This window comes from Schistocerca americana, chromosome 3, assembly GCF_021461395.2.
Source record: "Schistocerca americana isolate TAMUIC-IGC-003095 chromosome 3, iqSchAmer2.1, whole genome shotgun sequence".
Taxonomy (NCBI): Eukaryota; Metazoa; Arthropoda; class Insecta; order Orthoptera; family Acrididae; genus Schistocerca; species Schistocerca americana.
Window position 1 is genome coordinate 907381510 of NC_060121.1, and position 21628 is coordinate 907403137.

The 21628-nt window shown below is 43.2% G+C and overlaps 1 protein-coding gene across 1 annotated transcript; it reads right to left on the bottom strand.

The window, feature by feature from the left end:
• Positions 1-11904: 11904 nt before the first annotated feature.
• LOC124606501 (cuticle protein 38-like) lies at positions 11905-19968 on the bottom strand. Its single transcript, XM_047138484.1, has 2 exons — positions 19867-19968; positions 11905-12380 (listed from the first exon to the last, which is right to left on the bottom strand). Exons 1-2 carry the CDS (start codon positions 19966-19968, stop codon positions 12006-12008), a joined length of 477 nt encoding a protein of 158 aa, XP_046994440.1. The 3' UTR covers positions 11905-12005.
• Between the last annotated feature and the right edge of the window lie 1660 nt (positions 19969-21628).

The following is a 21628-nucleotide window of genomic DNA, read 5'->3' on the forward strand; positions in this document are numbered from 1 at the left end:
TGGGCGTGGCCTGTCTAGCGAGTAGTACCGTTTGTCGTGTTTGGCCGTCAGTTCCACACAATGAGTAATTGTCAATTATCCGAGCAGCCTCTACTTGGTATGAGATGCTGAAGTGACAGCTCCATTAAGAAGTATCTCGTAGTTGTTAGTGGTGTATATGTGTTGTTGTTCTGCTTAGTAACACAGACGTAAAATCACTTTATACACTTTTTCTTTACTGAGGTAGTTCCGTTACTTCCCATTATAAGCGTGTACTGTTTATGCGTCACTTCGGGACGCATGACATCGAACAGACATCTTACGTTGTCTGTTGTGTGCCATTGAAAAGCATAGATCAACATTAATTACGCCTCCTAAAACGGCTTTGGTATTAGGTAAGGAACCTTTGCAACATTTACATTGTGTGCTGCCAGAAGAATGCAAATTGCATTTATAACTTCTAAGGCAAATAGTTCGTAAAATTAGTGAAAAGCTGTACATCTTTTAAAAGAATTGTATAGACGGAAATAAATTACCACATGATAATCTTTTATCAGATTACGCTGCTGACACTTCTCTCCATGGTTCCTACAGGGCAAGGTGAAATAATATTACACATACTTCAAGATTTTCTAAAATTTGAAACCATTTTTTCCTGCTGAGAAGACGTAAATCCTTTTAGTGAGTACTACAGTTACTTATCGGCTCTCAAATATATAATGGCAGCCAACGTTCAACGCTGTAAAGTTCTATAGACAACCTAAAGTACTGATACAACTAATGGCATTAAACATCTCCACAAGGAATGCCTTTGAATTGAGGTTCACTTTATTGTTTATATCTTTCGCCGTGAGATATTTATCGCATACGTTTATCGTTCAGACGGACACGTCGGTAATAGGACACTCTTATGGTGCTCTTAGCTATATATATATATATATATATATATATATATATATATATATATATATATATATATATATATATTACCCGACAGTTGCTAATTACTTTTTTCTACTTTCGACGTTAAAAACACATAGCAGTAATGTGAAAAGCAAGACCACATAATGTAAGCAGGAAACGACGAACTTATCGATAAACTCCGCTGCAGAGTGAAAATCTCATTCTGGAAACATCTCCCAGGCCGTGGCTAAGCCATGTCTCCGCAATATCCTTTCTTTCAGGAGTGCTAGTTCTGCAAGGTTCGCAGGAGTCATTTCCGCTTGGGACGCGACAGCGACCGGAAGTGTCGGTACTTCCGTGTAGTCGTAGCGCCGCAAGCCGTGTTTATAGAAATTCTTGAATTGTGACCTGTGATATTCTCAGTGTTTCTTCACTACCGTCGTTCACATGCTTCTTAACTCACACACAGCGGTCTCGGTCGCTCATATAGCGCAGTTATGGCTCCCAGTATACCCTGTAAGAATGCCCTGTGTTTTGTATTTCAGAAATCTTCGAGGAATGTGCAACTGAGTTCTCTAGAAATCCATGACTGGATAATAGATATTATTGGCATCACGTCCGACCAGGTCCACACAGCATATTATGACATGGCAGAATACTGATTCTTTATGAAGTTTTTAGACCAGATACAACTGGAGAAAATTTTGGGGAATACTGGTGGGAAAGCAGAGTTCCGGCATCGTGATCAGTCGAAGAGTACAGTTTCAATAACTAACGCTGACATTGACTATAATCAAGTGCGAGAGTTCAATTTGCCACCTGAGGTTGAGAATGGTTTTCTTAGAGATGTCCTCACCAAATGCGGTGACATCCGACAGATTAGAAACGAAAAATGGTCGAGCCGTCACAAACTCCAATGTTGTAGTGGGGTTCGCTCAGTTGACATGGCCGTTAAAGTCAATATCCCATCGTATATAATGGTCTGTGGTTATAAGGCTCACGTCTTTTACAATGGACAAGTAGGCACTTGTTTTATCTGCAACACGAGTGGCCATTTAGGTGATGATTGCCCACGGCGCGTTGTCGTACATCGAAACAATCTGCAACAACGACAGAGATCAACATTGGCTGATGTCCTAACTCCAAATCAGACGCCTTCTGTGATTGACTCCCAACCAAGTGCATCTGTGTCAGAGGACAACGATCCCGGTAACGGCACCTTCCCACCCTTACCTCAGAAACCTGTGGCCAGTCACCCCTTAGCCGCTGGTGTTGCATTATCTGTTGGTAACAAACGACGCTGTACTAGTGACGGTAGTGTCGCCGGCGACCAGGTAGTAAAAAATTAAGTCGATGACGCGGAGTCACGGGCCACACAGCACACGCATAATTCGGATGGCTCAGTTACGACCCGCCAAATTCACATTGGAACTCCCGACGCAGAAACTGTCAATACGAGTGCAGTCCAGTGTTAACAGCAATCAGTTCCGATGCCGCTTCTCGACTCCCCACAGGTGGTCAACACAAAAGAAGCGGCAGTCTGTCAACTGCAAATCGTAAACACAGAGGATGATGCACGCAGTGTAGAGCATAACATAAACACCCGCCACCACCGAACTGCTTCCAAACAACGCGAGGACGTGGACAGCTGTATACAAACAGCCAGTGCGGCTCCAAACAAACACAGTGAGCCAACTGAAGCCGCCTCTTCGGACTTGCCGTCACCCGTTCCGAAGCAAGGAAATTTCACATACTGCTTACAGCCAAGACTCGCTGACTCCGCCGTCTTCTATGACACTTCGGGCGACTGTGCGACGGCAAAATAAAGTTAAACCAAATGACTCCGTGGCTGGAAGTAAGTCAAAAAGTAAAGTCAGCGCAAAAACCGGTACAAAACCTGAGATGGACTGGGCTTCCTACGCTTCCGAACACCCACGTCTCTAACGATCATTAGTCAAGTTTATAAGTTTTTGTCCCTGAAAAAAAAATGGTTCAAATGGCTCTGAGCACTATGGGACTTAACTTCAGAGATCATCAGTCCCCTAGAACTTTTTGTCCCTGAACATTAACAGAGTTAGGACAGATTTAAAATTAGCAATGCTACAGCAGTTTATCTATGAGTTCGAAGCTGATATAGTTCTGATACAGTGTCTATCTTAAGTTTTCATGTATCAGGATTTGCAATAAATGTAAACACCGCGGCGGGCGGGGGTACAGGTATGGCCATTTTATCACGAGACGGAATCCCAGTGAGCAATATCGAAATGTTGGACTCCGGTAGAGGCATAGCGTGCCAAATTTTTGACGTCACCTTCGTCAATATATATGCTCCATCTGGAACGACCCTAAAATCAGAAAGAGCCAACTTCTTTAAACAAGACTTCATCTATTTGTTACGCCGCAACCCAACCCAGTTGATAATTAGTGGTGATTTTAACTGTGTGATCCACAGTAAAGATCAATCGCCAAACTTTAATTACTGTAAGGAACTACATGATCTGGTGCGTCACCTGCAACTGAAGGATGCGTGGGAACTAAAATTTCCTACCTGACCACCACCGCATGTAGCCGTGTAGACCGTTTGTACACCTCTGAGAACATTTACCAACATGCTCCGGATGCCGATGGCACTCCGACTGGTCTCTCCGACCACTGCGCCCTCTATGTCACGATAAATCTAGCCAAACAGCATACTAAATGGCATAGGATTCTGTGGAGCCTAAATGTTTCTCTTCTCGCCGATGCCGCGCTACGAGATGTCATCTCCACGACATGGGCGAATTGTATCAAGCAATGCTGCAGATATCCGAGCAAGATAGCCTGGTATAATGTTGTGATCAAACGGTAAATGCGATTATCCTTAAGAAACTACAGTTGGCAACGGGTGCAAGATGTCAAACGTACAATTGATTTTTACCAGACAGTTCTGCGAGAGTTGTATGCGACTACATCACTAACCAACACGCAGCTGACGACCATCAAACAAATAAAGGCGAAGCTTATAGGCATAAAGCGAACGCAGCTTGATGAACTGAACATCAGATCTAAAGCAAAATCGCTTCAAGAGGACGAACTTGCATCGCTGTATCACCTCATAAAACGTCGTGCCAATCGCAAGCGAGCTTTTATCGGGGAGCTGGACACAGATGATGGACTCCGTTTGACCCGACAGAGTGATATTCTTACTGCAGTTTACCGGTACTTCACGGATCTGTACTCGCAATGCGATACAGGGTTATTACAAATGATTGAAGCGATTTCACAGCTCTACAATAACTTCATTATTTGAGATATTTTCACAATTTTCACACATATAAAAACTCAAAAAGTTTTTTTAGGCATTCACAAATGTTCGATATGTGCCCCCTTAGTAATTCGGCAGACATCAAGCCGATAATCAAGTTCCTCCCACACTCGGCGCAGCATGTCCCCATCAATGAGTTCGAAAGCAGCTCGCAGTTCTGGCACGTTTCTTGGTAGAGGAGGTTTAAACACTTTCACATAACCCCACAGAAAGAAATCGCATGGGGTTAAGTCGGGAGAGCGTGGAGGCCATGACATGAATTGCTGATCATGATCTCCACCACGACCGATCCATCGGTTTTCCAATCTCCTGTTTAAGAAATGCCGAACATCATGATGGAAGTGCGGTGGAGCACCATCCTGTTGAAAGATGAAGTCGGCGCTGTCGGTCTCCAGTTATGGCATGAGCCAATTTTCCGCGAGCTACGCGTGAAACTTGCCCGCACGCGTTCAACCGTTTCTTCGTTCACTGCAGGCCGACCCGTTGATTTCCCCTTACAGAGGCATCCAGAAGCTTTAAACTGCGCATACCATCGCCGAATGGAGTTAGCAGTTGGTGGATCTTTGTTGAACTTCGTCCTGAAGTGTGGTTGCACTGTTATGACTGACTGATGTGAGTGCATTTCAGGCACGACATACGCTTTCTCAGCTCCTGTCGCCATTTTGTCTCACTGCGCTCTCGAGCGCTCTGACGGCAGAAACCTGAAGTGCGGCTTCAGCCGAACGAAACTTTATGAGTTTTTCTACGTATCTGTAGTGTGTCGTGACCATATGTCAATGAATGGAGCTACAGTGAATTTATGAAATCGCTTCAATCATTTGTAATAGCCCTGTACATATGGTGATGACGGCGGCGATATCGTGCGTGCTCTGACCACCGTAGTCACGCCTGCGGAGAACTCGGCGGTCGTACACGATTTTGCTCCAGACGGATTCCTTGAACTGATTTCTGACTCACCATCGAATAAATCCGCTGGCCCTGATGGTTTTCCACGGGAATTTTATGTGCGTTTCTGTCTCATAATCGGACACGTATATGCAGATGTTCTCAGTGAAGTGATGCGATGGAGTGACGTGCCGGCCGAAATGAAGGAAGGTCGAATTATATTGATACCAAAAAGTAAACACCGAAAAACATTAGATAACTTCCGACCGTTTACTTTACTCAATTTTGATTACAAAACCTTTGCCAGAGCACTCAGCAGATTGTCTCCATTAATGAAGCAAGTGATTCGCAACCATCAATGATGCTTCCCTGGTCGCACTATTATGACGCCCCTTTCTCAATATAGAGATGTAATAGGCACAGCGTCAGTCACTAACGTGAATCTCGCATTGCTGTTTATTGACTTTTGCAAGGCATTTGATCGCGTCCGCCACGAGTACCTCCTGCAGCTACTACAGCGGTGTGGTTTTGATCAACGGGTTATTACTGTCGTGCAACATTTCGTCACGGGCATTACAACCAGAGTCAGCGTAAATGAACAGCTTACTCAATCCATCCAGGTCCAAAGAGGAGTGCCGCAGGGGAGCCCTCTCTCCATGATGTTATTTGTTTTATCTCTCGAGCCACTCTTACGCTCTTTTCATGACAAACTTGCAGGCCTTTCGATCGCCGGGACGTCCATCGTGGTTCGTGTTTACACCGACGACGTCGGAGTGTTACTGCGCAACGAAGGCGACGTATCAACCCTCAACACAGCGGTAGACGAGTACTGTCGTGCTTCCGATGCTAAAATCAACGCCGATAAATGCACCTTTGGCAACATTCGAGGATTCGACGCATTTATTGTACCTTGGGCGCAGCGTCACGAAGCCCACACCACTCTGGGGATAATTATCGACAAATGCCTGCTAGAAATGAATTTTGGAAGCAGGTCACCAATAAAATGTAAGGAGCCATCTATGAAAACAATTGGTGGTCCGTTGACATTCTCCAACGCATACGACTCCTCAGCAGTTATATATTCACTAAAGCGTACTATTCGGCCCAAATATTTCCAGTCCCTAAGATGCAGGCCAAACACGTGATGAAACTCTCTAATAGATTTATCTGGCAAGGGCATCTGTTCAAAGTGAAATACATCTCGCTGGCGTCTTCCAGACAGGCCGGCTGACTCAACATGCCTGACATTAACCGAAAGTGTACTGCGTTATATATTAAACGTATCACCCACTTGTTGGACAAGGAACCTCTCATCGTAACCAGTTGGCTCTTCCGAACCTTAGAACCCACACTCACCCATCGATGTAAGTAAAATGCATTAAAACCACGACATATCAAGCAGTTTTTTCTTAAAGTAAGCTATATTGATGGACATTATTTCACGCAGGATTTATCGACTACGCACCTGTTATTAAAAAGATGGACATCTACAATAGTCTGGAATCCCACTGAACTTAAATACCCGGGTGTTCATTGGAAGGCAGTTTGGGAGAACATAAGTTTAACCGTCCACACTGCTGAGGTGGTGTTCATGTGGTATAAAGTGGTAAACGATGTTATACCCACTAATGAAAGGTTGCCTATAATCGGCTTATGTGACAGTGATAAATGCGTCCGCTGTGGTCTGGTCGACACCTTAAGCCATCGCTGCACTTGTGGCGGCCATCTCATTAACTGGAAATGGGTGCAGCGGAGGCTGGGCCTGATTACCCGCAGCAGCCCAGCCAGCCACTGCACCGACATCCTGCTCTGGCCGGACACGAAACATTTTACCGCTACCAAGAACAACACCGAGATGTGGCTGTTAGGACAGTTTGTGACGTATATCATCATCCACAATAGTGAAGATAATCTCATTAGTTTCGAGGCTTACATGAGAACTGCACGTTGGAAGATCAAACATTACCCATATTTGAGGACGATGTTTAGTAACATGTTAGACACAATTTTTGAAAAACAAGGAGTAGGGTAATTCTCGATGCCGGTAAGGACACAAATCACGTGCAAGACTATGTAGCGAACACAATACACAACGAATAAGGGGTTACACCTGTTCCTAGGACTGCTCCCGACTTCTCATTGGTGTTATTAACTTCATTTGAAGTTTTCCTTAATTTATGCTGCCTGTGCGTGTCTTTGTTATTCGTTTGTGTGCTCCAAATGACTTTCTGTGAAGATTATGGACGGTTGTGAATTAATTGACAGAACTAGAATTCTAGTTAAGACAGTCATATATATTTTGTAATTCTCTTTGCCGGCCGAAGTGGCTGTGCGGTTAAAGGCGCTGCAGTCTGGAACCGCAAGACCGCTACGGTCGCAGGTTCGAATCCTGCCTCGGGCATGGATGTGTGTGATGTCCTTAGCTTAGTTAGGTTTAACTAGTTCTAAGTTCTAGGGGACTAATGACCTCAGAAGTTGAGTCCCATAGTGCTCAGAGCCATTTGAACCATTTGAACCATCTGTCACGACAACGTCGAAGGCTTTTCTCTGATCATTACTGCTATTGTTCTTCCAGTGCTACATACGCTCGCTACAATATAGGAATCCAGGATCGTTTCGTCTTGTGGCTTTCTCGTTCTTGTTCAAGTTTTCGTCATTTTTGTGGATTTCTATGGCTCCAGCCTGGAGCTGAAGTGCCGGTCTTTCTCCTAACTCTCCTAAACGAGTTGTGTAGGAGCCCTGAAAGGCTTGTTCTAGGGCGAATCATTTTCTCATGGAGGCAGTTGTTTCCAAGCACCTTCAGCGAAACATACGATTTGATAATCCTGGCAGCGGGCAGAATTGAAAAGTAAGTGAGTATATGAACACTATTGGTCGGGGAGGGGAGGGGGGGGGCGGTGGCAGTGTCAAGGATATTACCTTCGTGCTGCTACTGAGTCTCAGATGATTTATTGAAATTGCATTATTTGCAGAAGTTAATCACAAAGTTGTCCGATTTCATGAGGTAAGTAGTCACCGCCAGAACCAGTAGCCTTGTTGCAGTGTAACTGGTCACAGTAACGGCCACAACAAGCTTGTAATGGTGTGTGCACTACTGTGACACGGCACTCCGCAACAATCAGACTGGATCTGGTGGTGGCTGTTTACCACCTAAAATTGGACAAATGTGCGATTAACTTTTGCAATCAATGCAGTTTCAATACAGCATTTTTGAATATAAGATCACGGGCTCCATAGACAACGTCTAATTCCATGTTATTGTGTCTGACTGGTTGATATGCCAGTCTTAAATACTTTCATGGGGAATATCCGAGCTCGCGAAAGCGCAGACTCGATCGGCAACCCTCGTCTCATGCAGAAATTGCGGTCCTCTGTGGCGAAGATGATGTGCTTCATACGTTGGCAGAAGGTTGTCCTTTCGTTATCAACCGAGCTATTTCTTACAGCAGAGAAATTTTGCCGGAATAAAAAAGCGCGTTTCTGTAGACGGAGAACGATTTCGGGTTGAGTCATTACAGTTTAATTCAATGGCTGAAAAAAATCGCAACACCTAAAATTTAATAATGTAGAGTATTGAAATTGCAGGGCTACGTCTGTCTAGGTAGCATATTTAAGTGATTAACATTTCAAGATTACAGCTTAATGTAAGCGCGAGATAAGAAATTGCGAATTAGAAATTTTGGTACATTATTAACCGGTGTAATCGCCATAATGGTGAATGCAGGCATGCAAACGTGTATCCAATGTGTTGTACAGATGCCGGATGTGAAATTGTGGGACTGAGTTCCATGGCTGTTGCACGTGGTCGGTCAACACAGAGTCGGTTACAGCTATTTCTGGATGATGCTGGAGTTGTCATGCGATGATGTCCCATATGTGTTCGACAGGAGTAAGATCTGTTGATCGAGCAGGCCAAGGCAACACGTCGACACCCAGTTGAGTTACAACAGTGGTATGTGGAGGAAACATAACCTAGATTACTGTTCGTACATGGCAGAGCAATAGGTCAAATCACCAGACGGAAATATAAATTTGTAGTCAGGGTGCGTGGAATAACCACGATAGGACTCCTGCTATCATACGAAATCGAACCCCAAATGATAACTCCGAGTGCAGATCCATTGTGTCTAGCATGCACACAGGTTTTGTGCAGGCCCTCAACTAGCCTCCGTTTAACCAACACATGACCATCACTGGCATTGACGTAGAAGAAGTAGCTTTCATCACAAAACACTACAGACCTCCACTCTGCCCTCCAACGGGCTCTCGCTTTACACCACTGAAATAGCAAATGAAAGTTTTTGGGAGTCCGTCAGATGCACGCTACAGGGCATCTGGCTCGGAGCTGTGCTTGAAGGAACCAATTTCGGACAGTTCTTTGTTTCACTAGAGTGTCAATTGCTTCTCAAATACCTACTGCAGATGCAGTACAATGTTGCGCCAGAGCCATATGCCGAACACGGTCTTCCCTTAAGGTAGCGCCACATAACCGACCGGAAACTGGTCTTCTTGCGACTGTACATTCTTGTGAGTACCGCTGTCAGCAGTCAGGTACAGGGGCTACAATCACGGAAGTCTTTCTCCAGTATCACAGAAGGAAGATCCAGCTTCTCGTAGTCTATTACAAGACATTGTTGAAAGTCACTAAGATGTTGATAATGGCGTATTTGTCGCCTTACAGGCATTCTGGACGAACATCAACTCACAAAGTATAGGATCGCTTCTTGAAAACAGTAATCTAAATGACTTTATCGATAGGTGACTACAATGGAGCCGCTGTACGTTCTCAGAGATTTGTAATTACTATTAAATCTGTATTGTAGTATATAAGGAAAGATTTCATTGTCTTCTCTTGTCTTCTTCTTCTTTGTCTTCTGTGGCTGGATGTTCTGATGTCGTATTTAGATTACGGTCTGTAAGGTATTATTTCTACTATATGTAGTGTATTGCCGCGCGGGATTAGCCGAGCGGAGGTTAGAGTCCTCCCTTGAGCATGGGTGTGTGTGTTTGTCCTTAGTATAATTTAGGTTAAGTAGCGTGTAAGCTTAGGGACTGATGACCTTAGCAGTTAAGTCCCATAAGATTTCACATTTTTTGTAGTGTATTTAGAATTTCTGCTAAATACATATGTCGGTATTGATTGCAGTATGTGTTTTTGTTAGTAGCAAGAAAGTACCTTCCCTGTCCCCTTTATTTAATTAATTACGTAATTTCGCTGTCATGTCGCAGCTTGTGAAATTACGTAACAATTAAATGTTGCCCAAGCCATTTGTAATTGCATTGTTGAAACGATGCCATTGCCGTTAAAATTGATAAAAATTTCTCCATAACTATTTAATTCAGAAATTATTGAAAGAATTTAATTCCAGTAAATGTAAAACGGAGTCTCTTAGTAATTTTCATTTCACTTTAGGCCAGAGATGCAGTTTATTGAAAGGAATTATTTTGTTACGCTGCCATTGCACGTAGGCAACTATACTGGTGCATCAATCTTCACAGAGAAAAATACCTGTTAGAATATTACATTGCATTTGCTTATCACGTAACATTAAAAAAGATAATTTTTTTATCCATCGTGAGTAAGACGGATGTCTTCACGTTGGAATATGCATGGTATTTCTGGCCATAGCGACCTGAGAAAATTTAGCCGTGTGTTTTAATTAACATAAAAGGGATTTTATTTAATCAAACATTTTCAGTCCAAATTAAAGGAACATTTCTTTTCTCTCTTTTCAAAAAAGTTCGTTACGCGATGCAAGTCCAGCCTCAAAGGTAACTGACACTCATGACCATTGCAGCATGAATTTAAAGCAAATCTGATTTGCGTTCTCACAGTGAAGACACCAGCGCAACTCTTATGCGACTGACGCGAAATTTGAATAGAAATCATCTTTCGTATATGTCGTACAACTCCTTCTTGATATTGCGTTTTTTTCCGTCACTGTACATGACTGTTTCTGTGAGCACACACTCACTAGGCCGAGATCTTACATTAGGCTGTAGAGAACCTTATCTAGCTAGGCAGTGGCCTGTAGTAAACGTGGCCGACATCGCAAGGTTTTCATTGAATATTAGGTGTGGCATAAAGTCACGCAACACGCATGCAATTATTCTGCAAATTTGAAACTTTTTGCTTATACACTACCGTTCTAGCCGCTGAAGAAAAATTGTAGTCATTTGATGTTCAGCAAATCAACTTTATTTACGCGTTTTGAGTTTTACTCTGAAACTGGATACTAGTACGTTACGCCCTACCCTGTCTATGAAGCTTACCTCCACTGAAGTTCTGAAGATCAGTTTACTCGAAAACCGTAAATAAAGATTTAATTCTACTCAATAAATTATATTTATTCCGTGAAAATTTAAGTTCACTGTTTCTGTGTGACTCTTTCCTTGTACACGTGAAACGATCCTTCTGTTTTGGTGTCGCAGATTTTAGTGGCGGAAGTTGCTAGGAGCCAGTCGAAAGCGGTGCATGAACTCCTAGTAGTGTACATATTCCAATCCTGGCTCTGAATCTTTCTGATAGTAGCTGGAGTTATTACCTTTCGAGTAGTGAGAAGTTTAACCTCGTCTTTCTCGCCAAAGCGAGACTGATGAACCTCATTTAGACTGATTCCAAGTGTGGACTTACCCAGGTGTTTCAATAAACGTTACCGATTGAATCAGTGGGAATTAAGCCCGTAAGTTGTCCCATCTGCCGAATATCATTAGTAGAGCGCGTATTCGGGCTGTGGCCGCGAGATTGTTTAGAGACGTAACGTTCGAAATGATAATGAGGATCGAAAATCTTTAGCCAGGCTGACAGCAGGGAAAAGAAGTAGAATGTTACATATACTGAGAGATGGTTTATTTCAATGACAAAATATACAGGTACCATGACTTGATGCAACCTCGAGTACGTTGTTCATATACCCAGCCGCAGGAGGACATTTCAACCCAGCAGAGCAGCTTTGGCGTGAAGGTGGGCGGCGGCTGCGAGGGCTCCGGGGGCGGCGTAAGCCACGGGGGCGGCGACGGCGGGGGCGGCCAGCACAGCGGCGCCGTTGATGATGGCGTCGCGGGCCCTCGTCTGGGCGACGGCGGTCAGGTGGGCGGCTTTGTTCACAGCCACGTCAGGGGTGTCCAGCAGGTAGCCGTCGGAGCGGACGGCGATGGGGGCAGGGCCGTAGGCAGCGTATCCAGGGTGGACGGGGGCGGCGACCACTGCGGGGGCGGCGTAGGCGGCCGGCGCTACTACTGCAGCGGGGGCGGCACCCAGGTAGCCGGGGGTGGCCACTGCCACTGCCAGGACGGCGCTCAGGACGATCTGGCAACAAATAAAATTAATAACAATCAGTGGTTTTTGGTTTTGTAGAATTAATATTTACTTACTGCCGTGTGTATGTGTGTGTGTGTGTGTGTGTGAGAGAGAGAGAGAGAGAGAGAGAGAGAGAGAGAGAGAGTCTGCGTATGTGTGTTCGTTTGTATTTGTCTGTAGTACAAGCTGTAACTAATCTATTGCTGCATCAATTATTTGATCAAAGATTGCATTTTTGTGACTCCCTGCCTTCTTCTATACTTATAGCAGTTTAATAGCCAGGTGGAGGTACGTCTGTCCTGGATAACTGCTGTCGACTTCTTCGATATAAGCAGGTCACTTTAACAGTCTGTTTTTATATCTAAGAATCTAATATTCCGCACGCCTGTCAACACATGCAGCAATTTCTGTGGTACTGTGCTATTCATGTCTGATGCCTTCTCGGATGCTTCTCCTTCAACAGCTAATAACGTCAGGAAACGTGTGGTAATAATAACTAAATACGTCCTCGGAATGCTGTGTTGATCAGAGCGTTTGAACACTCGAGAATAGTCAAATCAGGACTTTCATTTTATCTGTTATATCTTTTGCAACTACTGTTTCAGTTTCTCACTTTTCATCTAAACCTACCCATCACTCTAAGGTGTTCTCCACCATATAATTTACGTATCATTTTGTAGCCAGGCTTCCACAGTAACTTGAAACTACCGTATTGATAGGAAAAATATATCGCAACGTTATTCAAAATACCATTACCTCATATTTCGTCACTTGAGCGAAAACTTATGAAGTTAGTCACACAGTATAGCACCTAAATGCTTAATAGGATAGCTGATAGCCGGCCGGAGTGGCCGAGTGGTTCTACGCACTACAGTCTGGAGCCGCGCGACCGCTACAGTCGCAGGTTCGAATCCTGCCTCGGGCATGGATGTGTGTGATGTCCTTAGGTTAGTTAGGTTTGAGTAGTTCTAAGTTCTAGGGGACTGATGACCTCAGACGTTAAGTCCCATAGTGCTCAGAGCCATTTTTTGTTAGCTGATAGGCAGCACGAAAGCAACTGCTACGCGAGAGAGGTGTAGAACATACAGGGTGTTTCAAAAATGACCGGTATATTTGAAACGGCAATAAAAATTAAACGAGCAGCGATAGAAATACACCGTTTGTTGCAATATGCTTGGGACAACACTACATTTTCAGGCGGACAAACTTTCGAAATTACAGTAGTTACAATTTTCAACAACAGATGGCGCTGCAAGTGATGTGAAAGATATAGAAGACAACGCAGTCTGTGGGTGCGCCATTCTGTACGTCGTCTTTCTGCTGTAAGCGTGTACTGTTCACAACGTGCAAGTGTGCTGTAGACAACATGGTTTATTCCTTAGAACAGAGGATTTTTCTGGTGTTTGAATTCCACCGCCTAGAACACAGTGTTGTTGCAACAAGACGAAGTTTTCAACGGAGGTTTAATGTAACCAAAGGACCGAAAAGCGATACAATAAAGGATCTGTTTGAAAAATTTCAACGGACTGGGAACGTGACAGATGAACGTGCTGGAAAGGTAGGGCGACCGCGTACGGCAACCACAGAGGGCCACGCGCAGCTATTGCAGTAGGTGATCCAACAGCGGCTCGGGTTTTCGTTCGCCGTTTTGCAGCTGCGGTCCAAATGACGCCAACGTCCACGTATCGTCTCATGCGCCAGAGTTTACACCTCTATCCACACAAAATTCAAACGCAACAACCCCTCAGCGCCGCTACCATTGCTGCACGAGAGACATTCGCTAACGATATAGTGCACAGGATTGATGACGGCGATATGCATGTGGGCAGCATTTGGTTTACTGACGAAGCTTATTTTTACCTGGACGGCTTTGTCCATAAACAGAACTGGCGCATATGGGGAACCGAAAAGCCCCATGTTGCAGTCCCATCGTCCCTGCATCCTCAAAAATTACTGGTCTGGGCCGCCATTTCTTCCAAAGGAATCATTGGCCCATTTTTCAGATCCGAAACGATTACTGCATCACGCTATCTGGACATTCTTCGTGAATTTGTGGCGGTACAAACTGCCTTAGACGACACTGCGAACACCTCGTGGTTTATGCAAGATGGTGCCCGGCCACATCGCACGGCCGACGTCTTTAATTTCCTGAATGAATATTTCGATGATCGTGTGATTGCTTTGGGCTATCCGAAACATACAGGAGGCGGCGTGGATTGGCATCCCTATTCGCCAGATATGAACCCCTGTGACTTGTTTCTGTGGGGACACTTGAAAGACCAGGTGTACCGCCAGAATCCAGAAACAATTGAACAGCTGAAGCAGTACATCTCATCTGCATGTGTAGCCATTCCGCCAGACACGTTGAAACGTCCCCTTTGAACAATTCTACACGAGACTGTGCTTAAACTGACACACAATATTTTGTTAGCGCAACGCAATCTGACTTTCAAAATTCCCTACAAAAGAATGGCCCTGACTAACATTAAACTATACCTTTCACAAATCACTTACCTCACAAAAATCTTCGCTGCTCAAGCTACTGCAATACAGCGAGCGCCACTACTGCCAGCTAAATAAAAGATTCAAACTACTGAAGGCACTAACTACTGATAGGGATAGTTAGCAAATGAAAAATATTAATAGAGAGCAAACAATGTATTTACCTTAATATCATCACAAGTCATAATATATATATCAGTTCATGACAAATTAGAAACCTCCGCCATCTCTCTCCCCACATCCACCACTGCTGGCGGCTCACCTCCAACTGCGCAACGCTACGCGCTGTTCACAGCCAGCTGCCGCTGCCTAACACTACAATGGCAGACAACAATGCAAACTAGCCACAGACTGCACACAGCACAGCCAGTGATTTTCATATTGAGCGCTACGTAACGTTGCCAATAAGAAAACATAAACAGCCTACTTACATAGAGAAAACATAAACAGCCTACTTACATAGAGAAAACATAAACAGCCTACTTACATAGCCCCCATGCTCCCCACAAAAAATTTTACAAATTTTGTTGGGCAGTGCCCACTAATGATTTGATAAAATTTTTCATAATTACCGTAACAAAGATATAAAATGCGCACACTTATTAATATTATGTTGGTCAAAAGATCAAAATTTCTCACAGTCCATAAAGACAGTCCACATTGTGCATCACCGTAAAAATGCAGAGTTTTTCTCAAAGTCCAAGCAGTAAAAGAAAATGCACATAGAAGTAGTGGATTTCCATGCAGTCTTGAAGAAGTAGTGTTGTCCTTCCAACGGAAAGACAGTGCTGACTCTCGACATGCAGACAAGTATTGGTCCACAACAGAGCAAACCCACAGCAGAGTCAGTCGAAGTTTTGATGAATATTGGTAGGTAGGTCATCACAGAGCAGACCCACTGTAGTCCTGGTAGAGATTACGGTATTGGTGGGCCACCAGAGGTGTAGACCCACTGCAGTCCTTGTAGAAATAATGGCGTTGATGGGTCATCAAAGATGTAGACCTACTGTTGTCCTTGTAGAGATAATGGTATTGGTGGGCCACCAGAGGTGCAGACCCACTGCAGTCCTTGTAGAGATGGCCAGCAGCCATCTGTTGTGACTGTGCTGGTGCACAATCACCACTGAAGAGTCTTGCGGACAATATAGCAAGTCCATAAACCACCACTTGTGCACTCACAAAGTTTTTTTGGCGCGCGTCGTTATTGGGATTTGGAGACCTAACTTCTACAAATTCGCCTTGCCGAGAGGGCCCTGCTCTGTTTGAATCCCGCCAGTTCTGATGCAATTGACGTCTGTCGTTATGATCATATCGTCTGTCGTCATTTCGGTAGAATCCGTAGTTTCTTCCTTGTCGGTCACGTGGTGGAGAATTTCTCCCTGAATCGTAACTCCGCGCTGAACTGTTGCGTCTGAAGTTATTCTGTCTCCCCTGATAATATTTATTTTGGTTCCCATATTGTCTGTTTCTCTGATTGTCTCTGTGATAGTCATTACCACGGAGAGGTGATCTTTCCCTGTAGTTATTACTACTCTGCCAACGGTTGTCATACGGGTGGTGTCTATTTTGGTCACGATTTGTGTTGTGAGAATAGCCTTGTCGTGTCCAGTTACTACTTCTTTCATCGCGGATTTGCGACGGATGTGACCTGTAATTGTTGTGTTCCTGGTTTCGCGTTCCGCGATTGTCAGTGTCAATTTCTGACTCTTGTAACAGTCCCTGAAAAGCGTCAATGTCGTCTTTGCAACGTCCTGCTAAAATAATATGTCGTAAATGTTCAGGTAATTTGATTAAGCAAATGCGGATGAGTTCTGAGGGGCTGTATGGGTTTGACAGGTACTGATTCTTGTGCAACATGTCTTCAAAATATTTCACAAGACTGGAGAATTCAGATTGTTCGAAATGTTTCATCATTATGATACCATGTTTTACCCGGTCTTGTGTGGCTTGAGACCAATATGCTGAGAGGAAGGCATGGTAAAATTCTCCTTCACTGTGGCAATCGTGAATGACCGATCGCATTCTTACAGCTGGTTCATTCTCTAAGTAGCCACACATAAATTCTAATCTGTGCTCTAATGACCAGTTGGGAGGAAAACAATGAGAGAATTGATGGAGCCATGCTTGTGGATGAATGTCGTTCCCAGAATTCTTAAATGTTTTGAATTTACGTGTAGTAATGAACAGCTTATAGTCAAAATCATCATGTCGGCGAGTCGCATATCGGTCATTGTTAGGTCGTGTCGGCCGTTCCATTTCAAAATTCGGTGCACCTTGCCAATTTCTTTCATAACTTCCGAAGTGTCCTGTGTTATTATTTTGCGGCTTTTCCGTGTTTCTAAGTCCCTCTTCCCAAGTTGGGGCACGAGTATCCTCTGAAATACGTAATTCTTGTATTAACTGTGTCAGCTGATCTTGTACTTCCCGGATTTCTCTTTGGTGTTGCGTATTAATCTGATTCTGATTTTGTTTGAATTTCCTAATTTGTTCGCACTCTTCAGTGTCAGTGAAGGCTACAGGTCTTGTGTCATTCAGATCATCATCTACCTTTGTAGATAAGTCAGTGACCTGATCCGAAAGTTCGGCTACTTTCTCCGATAGTGAACACATTTCCTCAGTGTGTTTTTCTGAACCAAGTTTCAGAGTATCTACTGTGTCCTTTAAGTTTTCCTGAGTTTTTGCAAGTTGCGTAACCGAATCGGTAGATGCAACTGAGTCAATTTTAGCCCACAAGGTCTCATGATTTTCATGAACAATGGCTTGCAGTTCTTTTATGGCTGCTTCGTGATTCTGTAATGCATTTTCATGCCGCGAAAAAATAGGTTGAAAATGCTCACAAATTTGTGTTTTTACGTCATTACAGACTTTTTGACATTTCGATTCAATGTTATGTAACTCAGTGGTTAAATCTTCACGTGTTTGTTCAAGTGTAGTGTCTAACTTTTGAAGATTTTGTTCCATTGTGTCTAACTTTTGAAGCTTTTGCTGTGTTTGTCTCTGATTTTGTTCCATTGTGTCTAACTTTTTGAGATTTTGTTCCACTGTGTCTAACTTTTTAAGATTTTGTCCCATTTGTCTCTGATTTTGTTCCATTTGTTGCATTAATTGCAATAATAATGTATTAGTGTCTGGAATCTGTTTCTCTACGCTTTTCGGCAGTGCATTTGCACCGGCAACATTCACATTTTGACAAGCAGAAAATGCGTCTTGACTTATTTGAGAAAACGGTAATAACCCAAAACCTGAATCTACAGTATTTGCGAAATTGTGTCCTGTCATTTCGGATTCCTGAGGCGAGCTGTTGCCGACCGATCGATCGATAATGCTTCCCTCTTCACTAATTGTTTCACTGTCCGTGCCATTGTTTGCCGCCTGCTCCATTTCCCTATGAACAGTTACCCAATTACTACTTTGAATGTCTGTTAATTCATTACTCTGCGGCGCTAACACACTGCCTTCGTCTTCACTGTCATTTCTCAGTTTACTTTGGAGCCTAGTGTTACGTTTTTCACACGCCATAATTGTCACAATATTTCACACGATAACACAGAAAAACACAATTTGAAGAGCAAAAATAAGAGAACACATTAACATAACACTGAAAATAATATCTAGTTAATTACAGCTGCGAAATACTTGGTGCAAATCTACATGCATGCCACAACTGTTTTACTGTACAACAATGAAAGGCTACAACTACAAAGGAGATTCTCTCTACAATTACGTGCTAGCAATAAACAAAATCTACACTAATTACACAAACTACAAGAAAAAATCAGAAGATTCCAGTGAGGTATCCTGGCAGGGTCGCCATATGAAACGTCCCCTTTGAACAATTCTACACGAGACTGTGCTTAAACTGACACACAATATTTTGTTAGCGCAACGCAATCTGACTTTCAAAATTCCCTACAAAAGAATGGCCCTGACTAACATTAAACTATACCTTTCACAAATCACTTACCTCACAAAAATCTTCGCTGCTCAAGCTACTGCAATACAGCGAGCGCCACTACTGCCAGCTAAATAAAAGATTCAAACTACTGAAGGCACTAACTACTGATAGGGATAGTTAGCAAATGAAAAATATTAATAGAGAGCAAACAATGTATTTACCTTAATATCATCACAAGTCATAATATATATATCAGTTCATGACAAATTAGAAACCTCCGCCATCTCTCTCCCCACATCCACCACTGCTGGCGGCTCACCTCCAACTGCGCAACGCTACGCGCTGTTCACAGCCAGCTGCCGCTGCCTAACACTACAATGGCAGACAACAATGCAAACTAGCCACAGACTGCACACAGCACAGCCAGTGATTTTCATATTGAGCGCTACGTAACGTTGCCAATAAGAAAACATAAACAGCCTACTTACATAGAGAAAACATAAACAGCCTACTTACATAGAGAAAACATAAACAGCCTACTTACAACGTTGTCAAAGGTTTCGGGTAATTTCATTCAGAGAATACGCCATATTATTGTTACGCATGGTGGATATGTGGAAAATATCGTACTATAGAGTTTCCCAGACCGCAGCGCCATCTGTTGTTGAAAATTGTAACTCCTGTAATTTCGAAAGTTTGTCTGCCTGAAAATGTACTGTTGTCCCAAGCATATTGCAACAAACGGTGTATTTCTATCGCTGCTCGTTTAGTTTTTATTGCCGTTTCAAATATACCGGTCATTTTTGAAACACCCTGTAGATAACTTGGTACTGCGTTTTGCGAATATTTCTGGTATTTTGCGTGAGATACAGTTCACTAGTAGCTAATATTCCTAATATTAATTATCACCAAATCTTTCTCTTGAAGTTGAAGGTACGTCATATATTATATTTTGCAATTTATTGTATATATCACGCAATACCTTAAGACTTCTGTGTTGCGTGCTAAATTATTTGGTTGCTACTGGTCCAGAGAACTTTATACCAGTGAACTAAAGTGCCCAGTGCAAGCAGAGGTCACATACTTGCTGGTACTTACCAGGGTGTTCATGGTAGTCTGCGGCCGCTGCTGTTGCTGCTGCTGAAATGTGCCTTTGACAAGCCAGCTGCCACCTTTTATACGGCACCGACTGACCTGCATGGAGTCCGTGAGGAATGACCACGCAGTATCCGGCAGCTGCGGAGGTCCTCCTTGGGCGTGGCCTGTCTAGCGAGTAGCACCGTTTGTCGTGTTTGGCGGTCAGTTCCACACAATGAGTAATTGTCAATTATCCGAGCAGCCTCTACTGGTATGAGATCCTGAAGTAACAGCTTCATTAAGAAGTATCTCGTAGTTGTTAGTGGTGTATATGTGTTGTTGTTCTGCTTAGTAACACAGACGTAAAATCACTTTATACACTTTTTCTTTACTGAGGTAGTTCCGTTACTTCCCATTATAAGCGTGTACTGTTTATGCGTCACTTCGGGGCGCATAACACCGAACAAACATCTTCCGTTGTCTGATGTGTGCCATTCAAAAGCATAGAGCAAAATTAATTACGCCTCTTGAAACGGCTGTGGTATTAGGTAAGGAACCTTTGCAACATTTACATAATGTGCTGCCAGGAGAATGCAAATCACATTCACTTATGAGGCAAGTCGTTCGTAAAATTAGTGAAAAGCTGTGAAATTTTATAATAATTATGTAGACGGAAATAAATTACCAGGTGACAATCGTCTTTCAGATTACGTTGTTGACACTCCTCTCCATGGTTCCCAGAGGGCAAGGTAAAGTAATATTACACATACTTCAAGATGTTCTAAAAACTAAAACCATTTTTTTCTTGCTGAGAAGACGTAAATCCTTTTAGTGAGTACTATAGTTACTTATCGGCTCTCGAATATATAATGACAGTCAACGTTCAACTCTGCGAATTTCAATAAATAATTTGAAGTACTGATACAACTAATGGCATTAACTATCTCCACAAGGAATGCCTTCGAATTGAGGTTAATTTTACTGTTTAGATCTTTCGCAGGGGTAAAATTTATCGGAATCGTTTCTCTTTTAGACGAACACGTCGGTAATAGGACACTCTTGTGGTGCTCTCAGCTACACATTTATTTATTCCCCCACAGTTGCTAATTACGTTTTTTCTAGTTTCGACGATAAAAACACATAGCAGCAATGTGAAAAGCAAGATCCCTTAATGTAAGCAGAAAATGACGAACTTATCGATTAACACCGGTTTTAAAACGAATCCCTCCCTGTTCCGAAGGTTACGGGCAACTCTAGGTGAGCTGAGATTGGGACAGAATGATTCTTAAAGTTAAATACTTGGGAACGGATTTCTAGGTAAAGGATGTGCTCACAGCCTAGTACTATCCCCAAAAAAACATCTTGGTGCCTGTCATGTCTTTTAATTTCGTTATGTGACAGTATATCCTGGGCAATAATATGAAGACTTAGTGATTTTAAAGTATTTACAGGTGTTACATATGACGGAGGGTAAAAATCAACGAAGTCACAGGCAATATCTCACACAAAAAAACTCGACATCCGCCACTGCACACCGCATTATAAAGGGATGTATCAAAAAGAATCACTCGATTTGGCAGGTCTATATTTCTGAAACTATTAAACATATACAATGGATTTTGTTTTTTGATGAACGAGAAACTCAGTTTTTTCTCATACCTTTCCATCGATGTTCAATAGGCCCCCTTGAGTTGCACGGGACATGTCAATGCGGTATTCAAGTTGTTCGCCGGCCGAAGTGGCCGTGCGGTTAAAGGCGCTGCAGTCTGGAACCGCAAGACCG